The sequence below is a fragment of the Oncorhynchus nerka genome, linkage group LG26 (genome assembly GCF_034236695.1).
Source record: "Oncorhynchus nerka isolate Pitt River linkage group LG26, Oner_Uvic_2.0, whole genome shotgun sequence".
Taxonomy (NCBI): domain Eukaryota; kingdom Metazoa; phylum Chordata; class Actinopteri; order Salmoniformes; family Salmonidae; genus Oncorhynchus; species Oncorhynchus nerka.
Genome location: NC_088421.1, coordinates 37056190 through 37072556, shown reverse-complemented (window position 1 = coordinate 37072556; position 16367 = coordinate 37056190). Strand labels below are relative to the sequence as shown.

General features: G+C 44.3%; 1 protein-coding gene across 1 annotated transcript; it reads left to right on the top strand.

Annotated features, from left to right (window-relative positions):
• Positions 1–5420: 5420 nt before the first annotated feature.
• Positions 5421–16200, top strand: hmox2b (heme oxygenase 2b). The gene is made up of 8 exons (XM_065010601.1): positions 5421–5523; positions 6283–6362; positions 9404–9540; positions 9928–10045; positions 10492–10704; positions 10997–11272; positions 13035–13164; positions 13492–16200. Exons 3-8 carry the CDS (start codon positions 9458–9460, stop codon positions 13617–13619), a joined length of 948 nt encoding a protein of 315 aa, XP_064866673.1. The 5' UTR covers positions 5421–5523; positions 6283–6362; positions 9404–9457; the 3' UTR covers positions 13620–16200.
• Positions 16201–16367: the final 167 nt, after the last annotated feature.

The window sequence follows — 16367 nt, the reverse complement described above, 5'->3', positions numbered from 1 at the left end:
TTTAGTGCCAGCATCGGTCTGTGGTGGTATGTAGACAGCTACAAAAAATACAGATGAAAACTCTAGGTAGATAGTGTGATCTACAGCTTATCATGAGTTACTCTACCTCAGGCGAGCAAAACCTAGAGACGTCCTTAGATATCGTGCACCAGCTGTTGTTTATATAAATGCATAGGCCCCCGTCCCGTGTCTTAACAGAGGTTGCTATTCTGTCCTGCCGATAGAAAGTATAACCTGCCAGCTGTATGTTCTTAATGTTGTCATTTAGCCACGACTTGGTGAAACATAAGATATTACAGTTTTTAATGTTCCATTGGTAGGATAAACGTGCTTTCATTTCGTCCCATTTATTTTCTAGCGATTGAACGTTAGCTAGCAGGACGGTGGGCAGGTTAGCCACTTGTTGCCTGATTCTCACAAGGCACCCTGATCTCTTTCCGCGAAATCTCAGTTTCCTTCTCCAACGAATAACGGGGATTTGGGCCTGGTCGGGTGTCTCCCTCCCGTCCGACTCACTGAAGAAGAAATCTTCGTAGAGTTTGAGGTGAGCAATCGCAGTTCTGATGTCCAGAAAGCTCTTTTCGGTCATAAGAGATGGTAGCAGCAACATTATGTACAAAACAAGTTACGAACAACAGGAAAACAAACAAAATAGCATGGTTGGTTAAGAGTCGATTACATATAGTAACATATTACATATAGTAGCACACTTCGTATAGTAACAAATAACATTTGGTAACACATTACATACTGTATAGTAACATATTACATATAGTAACATATTACACATTGGAGCACATTACATATAGTTACACATTTTTCCCAGTTTTCCTGCTTCTAAAAGCTGTTCAATGGAGTGCCTATCATACTTACTTGCCTTTCCTCTGCCCCTCACAATGATTGTATTGATCACAAATCAGTCCATCCCCACCACCATGATAATCAGATCCATTGCACACTCTACAGATTTTCTGGTAGTGACGATAAAAACAAGGAAATAAATAATCTGACATTGTCTTTTTAAAGAGCATCCACTGACAATTAATTAATTAAAACATGAGACTCTCTTCAGTCCATTAATTAATTAATTAATTAATTAGAACAGACTCACATTAATTTATACAAGTGAATGTAACTGTGGCATTTAGTTAATGTGGCGCGCCATAGCGTGGCTAATTTTTAAATTTTTTATTTTTTTATTTCACCTTTATTTAACCAGGTAGGCAAGTTGAGAACAAGTTCTCATTTACAATTGCGACCTGGCCAAGATAAAGCAAAGCAGTTCGACAGATACAACGACACAGAGTTACACATGGAGTAAAACAAACATACAGTCATTAATACAGTATAAACAAGTCTATATACAATGTGAGCAAATGAGGTGAGAAGGGAGGTAAAGGCAAAAAAGGCCATGGTGGCAAAGTAAATACAATATAGCACAATAAAACACTGGAATGGTAGTTTTGCAATGGAAGAATGTGCAAAGTAGAAATAAAAATAATGGGGTGCAAAGGAGCAAAATAAATTAATTAATTAAATACAGTTGGGAAAGAGGTAGTTGTTTGGGCTAAATTATAGGTGGGCTATGTACAGGTGCAGTAATCTGTAAGATGCTCTGACAGTTGGTGCTTAAAGCTAGTGAGGGAGATAAGTGTATCCAGTTTCAGAGATTTTTGAAGTTCGTTCCAGTCATTGGCAGCAGAGAACTGGAAGGAGAGGCGGCCAAAGAAAGAATTGGTTTTGGGGGTGACTAGAGAGATATACCTGCTGGAGCGTGTGCTACAGGTGGGAGATGCTATGGTGACCAGCGAGCTGAGATAAGGGGGGACTTTACCTAGCAGGGTCTTGTAGATGACATGGAGCCAGTGGGTTTGGCGACGAGTATGAAGCGAGGGCCAGCCAACGAGAGCGTACAGGTCGCAATGGTGGGTAGTATATGGGGCTTTGGTGACAAAACGGATTGCACTGTGATAAACTGCATCCAATTTGTTGAGTAGGGTATTGGAGGCTATTTTGTAAATGACATCGCCAAAGTCGAGGATTGGTAGGATGGTCAGTTTTACAAGGGTATGTTTGGCAGCATGAGTGAAGGATGCTTTGTTGCGAAATAGGAAGCCAATTCTAGATTTAACTTTGGATTGGAGATGTTTGATATGGGTCTGGAAGGAGAGTTTACAGTCTAACCAGACACCTAAGTATTTGTAGTTGTCCACGTATTCTAAGTCAGAGCCGTCCAGAGTAGTGATGTTGGTCAGGCGGGTAGGTGCAGGTAGCGATCGTTTGAAGAGCATGCATTTAGTTTTACTTGTATTTAAGAGCAATTGGAGGCCACGGAAGGAGAGTTGTATGGCATTGAAGCTTGCCTGGAGGGTTGTTAACACAGTGTCCAAAGAAGGGCCGGAAGTATACAGAATGGTGTCGTCTGCGTAGAGGTGGATCAGAGACTCACCAGCAGCAAGAGCGACCTCATTGATGTATACAGAGAAGAGAGTCGGTCCAATAATTGAACCCTGTGGCACCCCCATAGAGACTGCCAGAGGTCCGGACAGCAGACCCTCCGATTTGACACACTGAACTCTATCAGAGAAGTAGTTGGTGAACCAGGCGAGGCAATCATTTGAGAAACCAAGGCTGTTGAGTCTGCCGATGAGGATGTGGTGATTGACAGAGTCGAAAGCCTTGGCCAGATCAATGAATACGGCTGCACAGTAATGTTTCTTATCGATGGCGGTTAAGATGTCGTTTAGGACCTTGAGCGTGGCTGAGGTGCACCCATGACCAGCTCTGAAACCAGATTGCATAGCAGAGAAGGTATGGTGAGATTCGAAATGGTCAGTAATCTGTTTGTTGACTTGGCTTTCGAAGACCTTAGAAAGGCATGGTAGGATAGATATAGGTCTGTAGCAGTTTGGGTCAAGAGTGTCCCCCCCTTTGAAGAGGGGGATGACCGCAGCTGTTTCCAATCTTTGGGAATCTCAGACGACATGAAAGAGAGGTTGAACAGGCTAGTAATAGGGGTGGCAACAATTTCGGCAGATAATTTTAGAAAGAAAGGGTCCAGATTGTCTAGCCCGGCTGATTTGTAGGGGTCCAGATTTTTCAGTTCTTTCAGAACATCAGCTGAATCGATTTGGGAGAAGGAGAAATTGGGAAGGCTTGGGCGAGTTGCTGTTGGGGGTGCAGTGCTGTTGACCGGGGTAGGAGTAGCCAGGTGGAAAGCATGGCCAGCCGTAGAAAAATGCTTATTGAAATTCTCAATTATGGTGGATTTATCAGTGGTGACAGTGTTTCCTATCTTCAGTGCAGTGGGCAGCTGGGAGGAGGTGTTCTTATTCTCCTTGGACTTTACAGTGTCCCAGAACTTTTTTGAGTTAGTGTTGCAGGAAGCAAATTTCTGCTTGAAAAAGCTAGCCTTGGCTTTTCTAACTGCCTGTGTATAACGGTTTCTAGCTTCCCTGAACAGCTGCATATCACGGGGGCTGTTCGATGCTAATGCAGAACGCCATAGGATGTTTTTGTTTTACAGTGATGAGTGGAGGTCGTTTGACCGCTGACCCATTACGGATGCAGGCAATGAGGCAGTGATCGCTGAGATCTTGGTTAAAGACAGCAGAGGTGTATTTAGAGGGGAAGTTGGTTAGGATGATATCTATGAGGGTGCCCGTGTTTAAGGCTTTGGGGGGGTACCTGGTAGGTTCATTGATAATTTGTGTGAGATTGAGGGCATCAAGTTTAGATTGTAGGATGGCTGGGGTGTTAAGCATGTTCCAGTTTAGGTCGCCTAGCAGCACGAGCTCTGAAGATAGATGGGGGGCAATCAGTTCACATATGGTGTCCAGAGCACAGCTGGGGGCAGAGGGTGGTCTATAGCAGGCGGCAACGGTGAGAGACTTGTTTTTAGAGAGGTGGATTTTTAAAAGTAGAAGTTCAAATTGTTTGGGTACAGACCTGGATAGTAGGACAGAACTCTGCAGGCTATCTTTGCAGTAGATTGCAACGCCGCCCCCTTTGGCAGTTCTATCTTGTCTGAAAATGTTGTAGTTTGGAATTAAAATGTTTGAATTTTTGGTGGTCTTCCTAAGCCAGGATTCAGACACAGCTAGAACATCCGGGTTGGCAGAGTGTGCTAAAGCAGTGAATAGAACAAACTTAGGGAGGAGGCTTCTAATGTTAACATGCATGAAACCAAGGCTATTACGGTTACAGAAGTCATCAAAAGAGAGCGCCTGGGGAATAGGAGTGGAGCTAGGCACTGCAGGGCCTGGATTCACCTCTACATCGCCAGAGGAACATAGGAGGAGAAGAATAAGGGTGCGGCTAAAAGCAATAAGAATTGGTCGTCTAGAACGTCTGGAACAGAGAGTAAAAGGAGGTTTCTGGGGGCGATAAAATAGCATCAAGGTATAATGTACAGACAAAGGTATGGTAGGATGTGAATACAGTGGAGGTAAACCTAGGTATTGAGTGATGAAGAGAGAGATATTGTCTCTAGAAACATCATTGAAACCAGGAGATGTCATTGCATGTGTGGGTGGTGGAACTAATAAGTTGGATAAGGTATAGTGAGCAGGACTAGAGGCTCTACAGTGAAATAAGCCAATAAACACTAACCAGAACAAGCAATGGACAAGACATATTGACATTAAGGAGAGGCATCCTTAGTCGAGTGATCAAAAGTAATTCAGTCATCCAAATCTCGTATTCTCTTTCTGTTCACATTGTTCCCAAGACTGCAATGCACCTGTGTTTTAGTGGTTGCCGCAGTGTGTAGGAAGGAGAATCCTAGATGTGAGAAAGTGCAGGAGGGAATGAGATGAAGGAATGTGTAGTATCGGTGGACAAAGTTGTGTATGTAAACTGTTGGTTGCCCATGGGGCTGGAGATCGGAGGTGTCTGGTGAGACAAAGCCAGGTTGAGGTCAGTGATTAACATTAGTACAGAAAGTGTCATATGCTGAAGAAGTGAAGAGAGCGGTAGAGGAAGATGTGTACATGACGAGGTTGCTGTGAGTAGGCAGAGACCAATAAAGAGGGATAAGAAGAATATGTGTTTCAGTGAGGTGGGTTTCTTGGCATTTATAGCCATGGTTGTCAACTGTACTACAGAAATGGAACACAAGTCACAGAAAATAGAGGTTGTGGTGGCAGCTGCAGAGAAGTACTTGGGATTGCGAGGTTTTACTGCAGAAGACTTGCAGGGATGTTGAGTGGTAGTGTTCTGTCCTCTTAGACCGTTGGCCTGGAGTAGGATTAGATAAGGTTAAATAGTGGAATGGGGTGGTGTTTTTTTTAGTGAGAGCTAATAGTTGCCAGGGTAATTTTCCTTTTCTCCCAATTTTGTATTACCGTAAGTTAATGTAGGTAGTGCGTGACTGAACTCAAACTCCAGTACAGTAGGTGGCGGTGTATGCACCTAAAAGTTGGATGCGGTCAGCCAACCCAATCTCAAAGAAGAATAAGCAAGACTACATTTCCTATGTTTTGAGCAGCACTGAAGAAGAGCTCCGCAGAGTGCGCAGAGAAGGTAAACTACTGTATGTTTATTCTCTGTACAATAGGGGCAGAGTAGGATGCTAGATAACCCCATGTGAGTTATTTAGCTTTCTACAGCATCACAACAATAAATTAGGCTATTCTAAGATGTTTGACACATTGTCATCCTGAAGTAAATCACGTATTAACTGTTTAATTAGCTGGCGCTGGTTATAACACTTGTAAACTGTTTCATCCAAAGACTAGCAACTACTATACATAGATCGCTAGCATGGAACATGTCTAACAGCTGCCAGTTCAGTGCCTTGATGTCAAGGGCTAAATTGTTCAACTAGCTAACTGCTCTGCTGGTGGTGGCTAGCTCAGTTAGCGTCTTTGTTACAACGTTAGCAAGACCAATCGACATTCTGATGTTAGTTAGCTTGCCATATTCCCTTGCCATATCCTCAAATGTAAGACGCATTTGATCAAATGGCATGTAACTAGTGTTGGAACACTATCATGGATACAACCAGAACTACTATTTGATGTAGTTTACAGTTAGTTAGCTTGTAAACACAAGACTAACTGAACATCTAGCAATGTGTGTACTATGAGCTCCTTTGTCTGGCTCTCTGTGTAGTTCCAGGCCTCTTCATTGTTGACTTTCCTCATTACTATGTGAAGCGACTAGGGCCTTCTAATGCTAGGCCCCTGCTATGTTGTGCCAGCTATTCACTGTGTTGTTACTTGTGTGTCAGTGTTGCCAAAGTCACACACACATTCCCTTATCTCTGGCACTCTGAATAAGGTCACAGCTGAATCAACTGTCAGAGGACGTTTGACCAGTGACCACCAACGCCCCAAGACGACAACAACAACACATAATTGGTAAGAAAAGAGCATTTCCACTGCTTCCCCTACCTGCATTGACGACTGCATCTCCCGAACTTATCTGGTAGGCATGGTGAACATGTGTTAATCATGTGGATTGTATTTATTATTTTTAACCCCTTTTTCGCCCCAATTTCGTGATATCCAATTGGTATATTGGTGAGAGGTTTCCTTAGTCTTGTCCCATCTCTGCAACTCCCGTATGGGAGAGGCGAACGTCAAGAGCCATGTGTCCTCCAAAACACGATGCTGGCAAGCTGTACTGCTTCTTGACCACACTGCTTGCTTAACCCTGAAGCTAGCCACAACAATGTGTCGGAGGAAAGTCGCTAGAGAGTGATGGGACAAGGACATCCCGGCCGGCCAAACCCTACCCTGTCCCGCACGACGCTGGGCCAATTGTGCGCCTCTTCACGGGTCTCCCGGTCGCAGCTGGATCGAACCCGGGTCTGTAGTGATGTCTCAAGCACGGCGATGCAGGGCATTAGACCGCTGCGCCACTCGGGAGGTCTCTCATGTGGACTTGAAGTGGATTGGACCTGATATCATAAGGCACAGAAGCTACATATAATTGTCATATTTATTGTGGTAGGCTGCTCCTGTAACTGAAGTGACACTGATCTGAAAAATCTCAGGTGTTTCTGTAGAGCTTATTCTATAGATCTAGCCTAACCTGTGTTGTGGACTGATGTTCTGCTGGTCATAACTCGGCTACGTGTCAACAAGACATTGGATGGAGAGTCTCTGTATCAAATGCTGCTGTTCTGTTTAGGCTCTCTTCTCCTAAATGTAGGGAGATGTTTGAATTGGGTTTTACTGTCATTAGGATATTAACGCGTTATATCATATACCCAATCTTTTGTTTACACCATGAAGACGGTGTAGTATTAGGCTAAATGCAGAATAATATAGTCTTACTTGCAGAATAATAATGAACAAAATCTTTTGGCCCGCAGCAGAATAGAGCAGTAGACCCACCCACATTAGCCTAAGCGCTCTTTTGCCTCTGCAAGGTTTTCTTGGTAATCTTGGCACATGAGACATGTTCAGGCAGCAAAACAAAGGGTACTGATTTGTGTGGCCAGATGTTAATTTCATGGACCCTTCTTGATGTTTTAATGAATGTAGCTTTAGTAAATAGTTGAGTAAATTACATAGCCAATTTATTTGACTTATTATGACTAATTATGATGTTTTTTTTTTTTTTACCTTTTATTTTACTAGGCAAGTCGGTTAAGAACAAATTCTTATTTTCAATGACGGCCTAGGAACAGTGGGTTAACTGCCTGTTCAGGGGCAGAACGACAGATTTGTACCTTGTCAGCTCGGGGATTCGAACTTGCAACCTTTCGGTTACTAGTCCAACGCTCTAACCACTAGGCTACCTTGCCGCCCTCAAATGCTTAAACCCTACCATATTAAATTTATACAGGCATGAGCCGAGGATTCATCAGAAAATATATATATGCTGTTTGCTATGTTGTATCTGATATGATATGTTGTGCTGGGTTTGCACTAATTAAACAATTTTGTCTACTTGCACTGTCATGGACCCTATTATAAACTGAGTGGTTTGAGCTCTGAATGCTGATTGGTTTAAAGCCGTGGTATATCAGACCATATAACACGTGTGTGATATGACAAAACATCTTTACTGTTCTAATTACGTTGGTAACCAGTTTATAATAACAATAAAGCACCTTGGGACTTTGTGGTATATAGCCAATATACCACAGCTAAGGGCTGTATCCAGGCACTCCGCGTTGCGTCGTGTGTAGAGCAGCACTTAGCAATGGTATATTGAATATATACCACACCCCCTCGTGCCTTATTGCTTAAATAGAATGTAAATGCCATCTAGAATGTAAAGAGATCCCTTGCTAGCAGGCAGACTGGTGCATGTGGTTACCATGACGATGAAAATAATCAAACAGCTCTGTCAGAGATCGCTAGCTAATCAATACATTTGTTTATTTTCAGTAATCTGCATTTATGCCCATTGCAAGCATAGTATTGAAAGTATCATAACAATGTTAGCTATTATACAGAGAGAAAAATGTTTCAAGGTGGTGGCATTATTTTTACACCTATTATGAACTAACTTACGATAGCTAGCTAGCAAAATTGACTGTTCTATAGTTCTGCTTTCTAACTTGGCTAATGTTATGTAAAGTGTTTTTCTGCCTTGTTGTTCTTAAATGTTAGGTTTACCTTGTTATTGTTTGGAGTTAAGAAATATTTCCTTTCTGTATTTTCAGTTTCAGAAAAAAAAGCAACACCTCTTATGGATTTATTGGGCTACTGTTTATGCTAGCTGTCAAACGGTACACCAGAACACAGCGTGGACAGTATACCCATAGTCAGAGGAGCATGTTGGGCTACTGTTTATGCTAGCTGTCAAACGGTACACCAGAACACAGCGTGGACAGCATACCCATAGTCAGAGGAGCATGTTGGGCTACTGTTTATGCTAGCTGTCAAACGGTACACCAGAACACAGCGTGGACAGCATACCCATAGTCAGAGGAGCATGTTGGGCTACTGTTTATGCTAGCTGTCAAACGGTACACCAGAACACAGCGTGGACAGCATACCCATAGTCAGAGGAGCATGTTGGGCTACTGTTTATGCTAGCTGTCAAACGGTACACCAGAACACAGCGTGGACAGCATACCCATAGTCAGAGGAGCATGCTAGCTGATCCCATAGACTTTCAGTCATTACACTCACTCTAGTTGGCAATTGCTCCATTAACACTAATTACCTTCAACTTCATTGAAACTGCATGCAGAGATATCCATGAGTTCATCTGACTGGGTAAATGGAAACAATTGATAAGTTGTCAAAATCTCCAACTATCCCTTAAGACTCTTGTCGTGGACATTTGGGCTTCTGTTTACAAAAGCACTACTTCTGTATCTATCTATCTGCACATACTGTATCTAGGCCATGTGGCTCTCATATAGGCTACCCCACCCACTCAATAGTGAGTCAGTTTTGAATGTGTGGGTCTTGTTCTGGTGTTCTGTCTTTGGCAGAGACTGGCAAAGAGTGTCTATCTGAGTGACAGGACCAAGCTGTCTGCAGAAAAGATGGAGGACTCTGTGAAGGCGGAGAGTGTCGCCGATGGAGGAGGCCTGGTGAATGCAGAGAGAGAGCCAGAAGACACTCTCAGGTATAGACATCTGGGATGGTCTAACTTCACTTCAGTGCTATTTTGGAAAATGGATGGGAGCTGGGCAGTTTCTGGAAGTGAGAGGTTTCTTCTCTCAAGTGTATGTTTGAGTGCCAGGGTGTGGGCAGGGCATGTTTCAGTTCTGTCAGATTTGGTCTCTTATTTCTGAGGAGAGTTGAAAACACAATGGGCTCGTTTCCCGGACACAGATTAAACCTTCTCCTGGAGTAAAAAGCATGCTCAATGGAGAATAGGCTACATTGAATGTGTTTTTCCTTCTCCAGAACTAGAATTAATCTGGGTTTGGGAAGCCAGCCCTATGGGTCATGTAGTTAGTGTGTGCCTCTAGTTTCCCATGCGGTGTCAGCCAGTGTGCCCTCCCCACAGCCCCACAGACCTTTCTGAACTGCTGGCTGCCGGGACCAAAGAGGTTCACGAGAAGGCGGAGAACACCCAGTTTGTCAAGGACTTCCTCAGGGGGCGCATCCGCAAGGAGCTCTTCAAGGTCAGTCTGGAGAATAGAGCAGCCACTTAAGTCTTTTCTGAGACTTAGTACTGCTGCATTCACTGTCTTGAACATTATGCATCATCTGATTTATCCATAGTAGTCAGTTAAGGGTGTAGGCTTTTTGATCTAACTTTGACATCCTCACTTTGCAAACACTTTGAAAGATATTACTGTCAAGAATCATGATGGGTCTTTCAGCACCACTGGTAATGAACAACCACTGTACTGAACAACAATATCTTGTAAGGCTTTAAAGAACATGAAGTGCTTTGACATCCTCACTTTGTGAGACTTTGCCAGGATACAGAAAGGGATGTATCTTGAAAACGTGAATGTTGACACACACACAGTATTTGAGGGACTGTCAAACATGGATTAATGAAAAATATTTGCACCTAAAATGTTTGTTTTGTGGTAAAATTCTGCATCTCTCTCTCGCTCAGCTGGGTGATGTGGCCCTCTACTACACCTACGAGGCCATGGAGGAGGAGATTGAGAGGAACAAGGATCATCCTGACTTCTCCCCGCTCTACTTCCCAGAGCTGAATAGACGTGACGCCCTGTCCCGCGACCTGGACTACTTCTATGGTGAGGACTGGCGGGAGCGGGTCAGCTGCTCGCCAGCCACGCAACGCTACGTGGAACGCATCCACCAGGTGAGTAACCCAGAGGTTAGAGAGGTGGACCAGTAACCAGAAGGTCGCTGGTTCAAGTCCCAGGCTGGACGATGAAAAAAGTGGGGGCTGAACTGGCTACTGGAGGGCTGCTGGTTTCAGATTCACATTACCACCATCCACTACCATTGTGCCTTTATGCAAGGCACTTCAGACCTAACACTACTCCATGGGTGCTGCACTGTGACTCCCTGTGCTGCTTCAATCCTCTGGTGTGTGGAGTCCAGGGGAGGTTGACAATACCAGAAGCCAGTGAAGTTGTATTTGTATTTAGGTGGGTCAGGAAGAGCCGGTCTTGCTGGTGGCCCATGCCTACACCCGTTACATGGGCGACCTGTCTGGGGGCCAGGTGCTGAAGAAGGTGGCCCAGCGGGCGCTGAAGTTGCCATCGACGGGCGAGGGCGTCTACTTCTACCAGTTTGACGGCATTCACAGCGCCAAGGCCTTCAAGCAGCTGTACCGGAGCCGGATGAATGAGCTGGAACTGGACATGGCCACCAAGGACAGGCTGGTGGCGGAGGCCGTGCTGGCCTTTCAGTTCAACATGGAGGTGAGGAAGGGGAAGGGAAGATAGAGCTGGGGTTGATTAAAGAGTGAGACTGATGCACCTGCTGGTGTGGTGGGTCTTCCAGTAAACGGAGACTGTTGCACCTACTGGTGGGGTGGGGTCTTCCAGTAAACGGAGACTGTTGCACCTACTGGTGGGGTGGGGTCTTCCAGTAAACGGAGACTGTTGCACCTACTGGTGGGGTGGGGTCTTCCAGTAAACGGAGACTGTTGCACCTACTGGTGGGGTGGGGTCTTCCAGTAAACGGAGACTGTTGCACCTACTGGTGGGGTGGGGTCTTCCAGTAAACGGAGACTGTTGCACCTGCTGGTGTGGTGGGTCTTCCAGTAAACGGAGACTGTTGCACCTACTGGTGGGGTGGGGTCTTCCAGTAAACAGAGACTGTTGCACCTACTGGTGGGGTGGGTCTTCCAGTAAACGGAGACTGCCTCACCTGCTGGTGTGGTGGGTCTTCCAGTAAACGGAGACTGCTGCACCTGCTGGTGTGGTGGGTCTTCCAGTAAACGGAGACTGCTGCACCTACTGGTGTGGTGGGTCTTCCAGTAAACGGTGGGTCTCCTAATAATTCCTTCTAGGTGATGGCTGGAAATATTGCCATCTCATATCTGTGGGTCCTTGAGTGGCGCAGCGGTCTATGGCACTGTATCGCAGTGTTAGAGGCGTCACTACATGCCCGGGTTCGATCTCGGACGGTATCACAACCGGTCGTGATTGGGAGTCCCATAGGGCGGTGCACAATTGGCCCAGCGTCGTCCGGGTTAGGGCAGGGTTAGACCGTCATTGTAAATAAGAATTTGTTATTGCCTGACTTGCCTAGTTAAATAAAAATAGACGTTTTGTTTTCAGAGGAAGCCAGGCCGCATTAGTTTAGTCTCTGAGGTAGGCCACGGTCGTTTAGTCTCTGAGGTAGGCCACGGTCGTTTAGTCTCTGAGGTAGGCCACGGTCGTTTAGTCTCTGAGGTAGGCCACGGTCGTTTAGTCTCTGAGGTAGGCCACGGTCGTTTAGTCTCTGAGGTAGGCCACGGTCGTTTAGTCTCTGAGGTAGGCCACGGTCGTTTAGTCTCTGAGGTAGGCCACGGTCGTTTAGTCTCTGAGGTAGGCCACGGTCGTTTAGTTGCATTTGTCAGTATTGTATAATTGAATTAATCATTTAAGCTCAGTAACCAGCCACTGTATTGATCCTGTCTTTGGAGATAAGTCTTGTGCCCGGGGAAAATTAGGGTCTTTGGCCAACAGCAGATGGTTGGATTTGTGCTTATCACCCTAACCACTCTGCTAACTGGTTCTGAGAGCGTAGCCAGACAATGTGCCATCTATCATATTTCAAGTGCTCAGATATGATCATTAATTCACTTCCTCACATCTGGCTTCTGATTACATTACATGAATGTCAGATGTTGAACTTGATCATATTCTTATTACGGTTCTGCATCATGGACATTTCTTTGACCAGTGGAACCTCCTTAAGTTAAATATCACTCCTTTCACTCGCCCACCGACCCAGTCACAATGTGAAACTGTTTATGCTAAACTCTGGGTCAACACAATTCAGCTTACTGTTTCAGTTCAGAGATTGTGTTCATCAGGACACACAATATCAAACTGTTCCAAAGTGTTGTGAAAAATAAGCTTTCCTTTTTGGACCTTTTCAGATGGTACCTCCCTGTTTAACCTTTTGTTCTGTTTTGTGCTGAGTGAAAATGAACCAGTTGTAATCCCCTGTGTTTGGTGTGTTTGGTGTCAGGTATTTGATGAGCTAGAGGAGATGGGTAAGGATATCCAGGAGGAGGTCATGGACGCGGGCATGCCCGTTCACGGGGCCCATGGGACCGGAGGAGACATCAACAAATGCCCCTACTACGCCGCACAAATGGGTACGCTGACACACAACTCCTGTAGGCTCTGTCTGGAAACAAAGTGATTTGATCCAGAAAACCACCCGAAAGAAAGAATTGTTGTGCCATGTTAGCAATACGTGGGCATTTAGATTCACAATACCCTTACCACACTGTCTGGCTGGCTTGGATATTTGCTTTTCACATTGTCCTTTCCAACATGGCTCCAGCATCTACGGTGGCTCCCTAACCAGGCCAGTGCAGTACTGCTTGACCTGGCTTAGTGGTGTTAAAAATGGTATGAGTGTTTCACATGGTAATGTGGGAGGTTTGCTGACTGTGTTCTTTGTCCTCTGTCTATCTCAGCGGCCAGTGGGGGCTCGGCGTACTTCGGTCAGCTGGCCATGGCCGTCCTCAGACACCCCACAGGCCAGGTCCTATTCGCCGCCTGGGTCGCCGCCCTCGCCGGATTGGCTGCGTGGTACTTCATGTGATTCGACCCACAGCCAATTGTTGGCTGTTCTACAGGAAAGAAGGAGGAAAAACAGGGAGGGAAGACGAGAAGAATTGTTTTCTGAACGTTTGGATGAGAACCCATCCGTACCCAGACCTTGTAACCTTCCCTCCTCCTCTCCTCTAATTTTCTCTCTACTACCTCCCTCTCACTCTCCCTCCATCCTGTATCTTCTCAGTATGGTTGGTCATATTTGTAGCTCTTAGTACCAGTTTAGAGCCATTTTTTAAAATTCAAACCTTTATAGCATGTATTTCTTCTTGAGTTGACATGAGATGACAATTGATCTTACTTGTTTAGATTATAGTGTGATTTGTTGTCAGGTTGAAGTCTCTTAATAATTCCAAACAATTGTATTCTGGAGTGATGCAGTAGAGTTGGAGGGAAAAAACAGCTATCCTGCTATGACAAAAAAGCCTTTGTGGATTTTGACACTTTTAGGTTGCCATGGTGATTTGAAGGACTATATTCTGCTGTCCCCTGGGTGTCCTCACAATCAGTCCATCAAACCAAAATGTAATCTTGAAAATATTAGAGCAGTGAGCCTTTGCTTGAAGTGGACTGAATTAGGTGCCGGTACTTTTTTATTTAGGTGGTGGAACTGAACAAGTAGAACATTTGAGGTGCTGGCACTCCGTAGCGGTGAGCATCAGCACAACTCAAACACTGCTGAGCCAGAAACAGTCAAAGTAACACGTTCTATGCATATGTTAATATGCAGATCTGGCAAAGTGTAGGAGTATTTCTGTAGGGCAGACTACTATCTCTTTGCGTGAGTAGGTTGAGCGACATCTTTTAAAGTTTGTATTAATGGTTATGGGGTGATACTCTCTTGGGAGTAGTCCCAAGATTTGTTTACGGACAGCACAGGCTAACTGACAGCAAGAGCACACTTTTTTAGAAAGGTCTACACTTTAAAATGTTGCCAACGGTTGTCACACATCACAATGTATTATTTTTCTCTTCTCTCCAAATGAACGCAGGCAGAAAATTCCAACCGCCTGTGAAAAGCACACAGACTGTGAGTGAGTGGCAGGATGGACACTTTTTAGTTATTGTTTTAGGATGGACGAGCAATATTATTATGAATCATTTCTGAAGTGTATTTCTTTGTTTTATGCTATGTTGGACTTAGTTATCTAGTGCTGTCCAGTTCCTTGTCCTTTGCTTGGCACTCAGGCAGTCTAGAGAGGAGCAGAGTCTCTGAAAACAGACACATCCGTCCTGGAAACGTGTATAAAGTTGATTTTCAGTATTGTTCTAGGCCTATGAACACCAGGCAGAGGCAGCGAATAGAGCAGCTAGTGTAATGGTCTGGGAGATGGGGCAGGACAGGTGAGATGAGATCGGGTTAGATTGGTGAAGACAAGGCACCTCATCAGTCTGAATGGATAACATTTAAGACTTGAAAGCTATGCACCAACCTGATGAGGTTGAGCCATCGTTGTTTGGTTGGAGAACAATGTGTTGTGTAAGTGACCATAGGTTTGTATCTGAGGAAATATAAGGGCAATACAGTATTTAGCAGATCCTTTTCAGGATTCACACTGACATCAACATTACATTCCTTGATTTGTTTGTAGTTTTAACATTGAAGACAGCAGTTTGCCTTGTATTCTATGCTTTCGCTTGAAGGTGGAGAAGTTGTTAAAGGCCAGAATGCTGAATACCAAAGGTCAAGTTGCTGACATGACATTATCTTGGTTCATTATAAACAGGTTCTATGCTGTGTGTTCAGGTCTGTGGTTCTCTCCTATCCATCTCTGGTGTATTTGGTAGTCCTTGAATTCTTTGCAGGTGTTAGATGACGTATTATGTGTTCAGTAGTCCTTCCTCCATCTGAGGTATTAACAAAACAGAATGATACCGGGATTATCTTGATTAGTCCAATAAGAAATGTTTGATTTCCGTGGTAAAACATGTTGCCCTAATGAACATGACCCAGGTGTAGTTATAGCTGTCCAGACCAGTCCAGAGCCTCATTAGTCATGTACGTGTTGGGTCTCAGGTTCATGTTAATGAAATTATATACTTAAGAAACATTGCAAGACTTGTCATTTTAATTCAATGTAAATGCAATTTTAGTATTTGTTTTCAGGGGATGGAACTGTTGCAGTATTTAGAACATTTTGAAGGAGTTCTGGAATGACCAGACTTGGGTTGTGTTCATTAGGCACTAAACAGAAGAAGACTGAAACAGGGAGGGACTAACTGGACTAGTCCAATTAAACTCTTCTGAAACGTGGGCCCTAATGAACACGACCCATAATCTCAGGTGTTGAGGTGTGAGTGTTGTTGGCGATGGACTAATGGAAGCCTAGTGATCTCAGTGAGTGCTTGACGGACACACGTTGCGTGACTCTTTCTTGCCTTGTCGGCTGTAATAGAAAGCAAACAGTAACCGTATTATCAAACCCATTAGTCTTGTACAGTAAGTACACTGCAATCTAACTCTAGCTTTATCAGTGACTGAACATTTACTACAAATGTCACTGGTCTCATTTTGTGAAAGAAAATCACAGGAATACATTGTAGTAAAATAAATGGTTGAATTTCCTGTATACTTTTGTCATTATTTTCCCTGTTTTAATACATTCCTTGTGTTCCTAAGATACTGCTAACAGATCTGTGCTTAGTAATGTCACTTGCAATTCAGCTCAGTTATTACTTAAAGGAAGTGCAGACATCTAAAGTATTAGACCAGGGTCATTGGCCTGTTCTCCAGTAG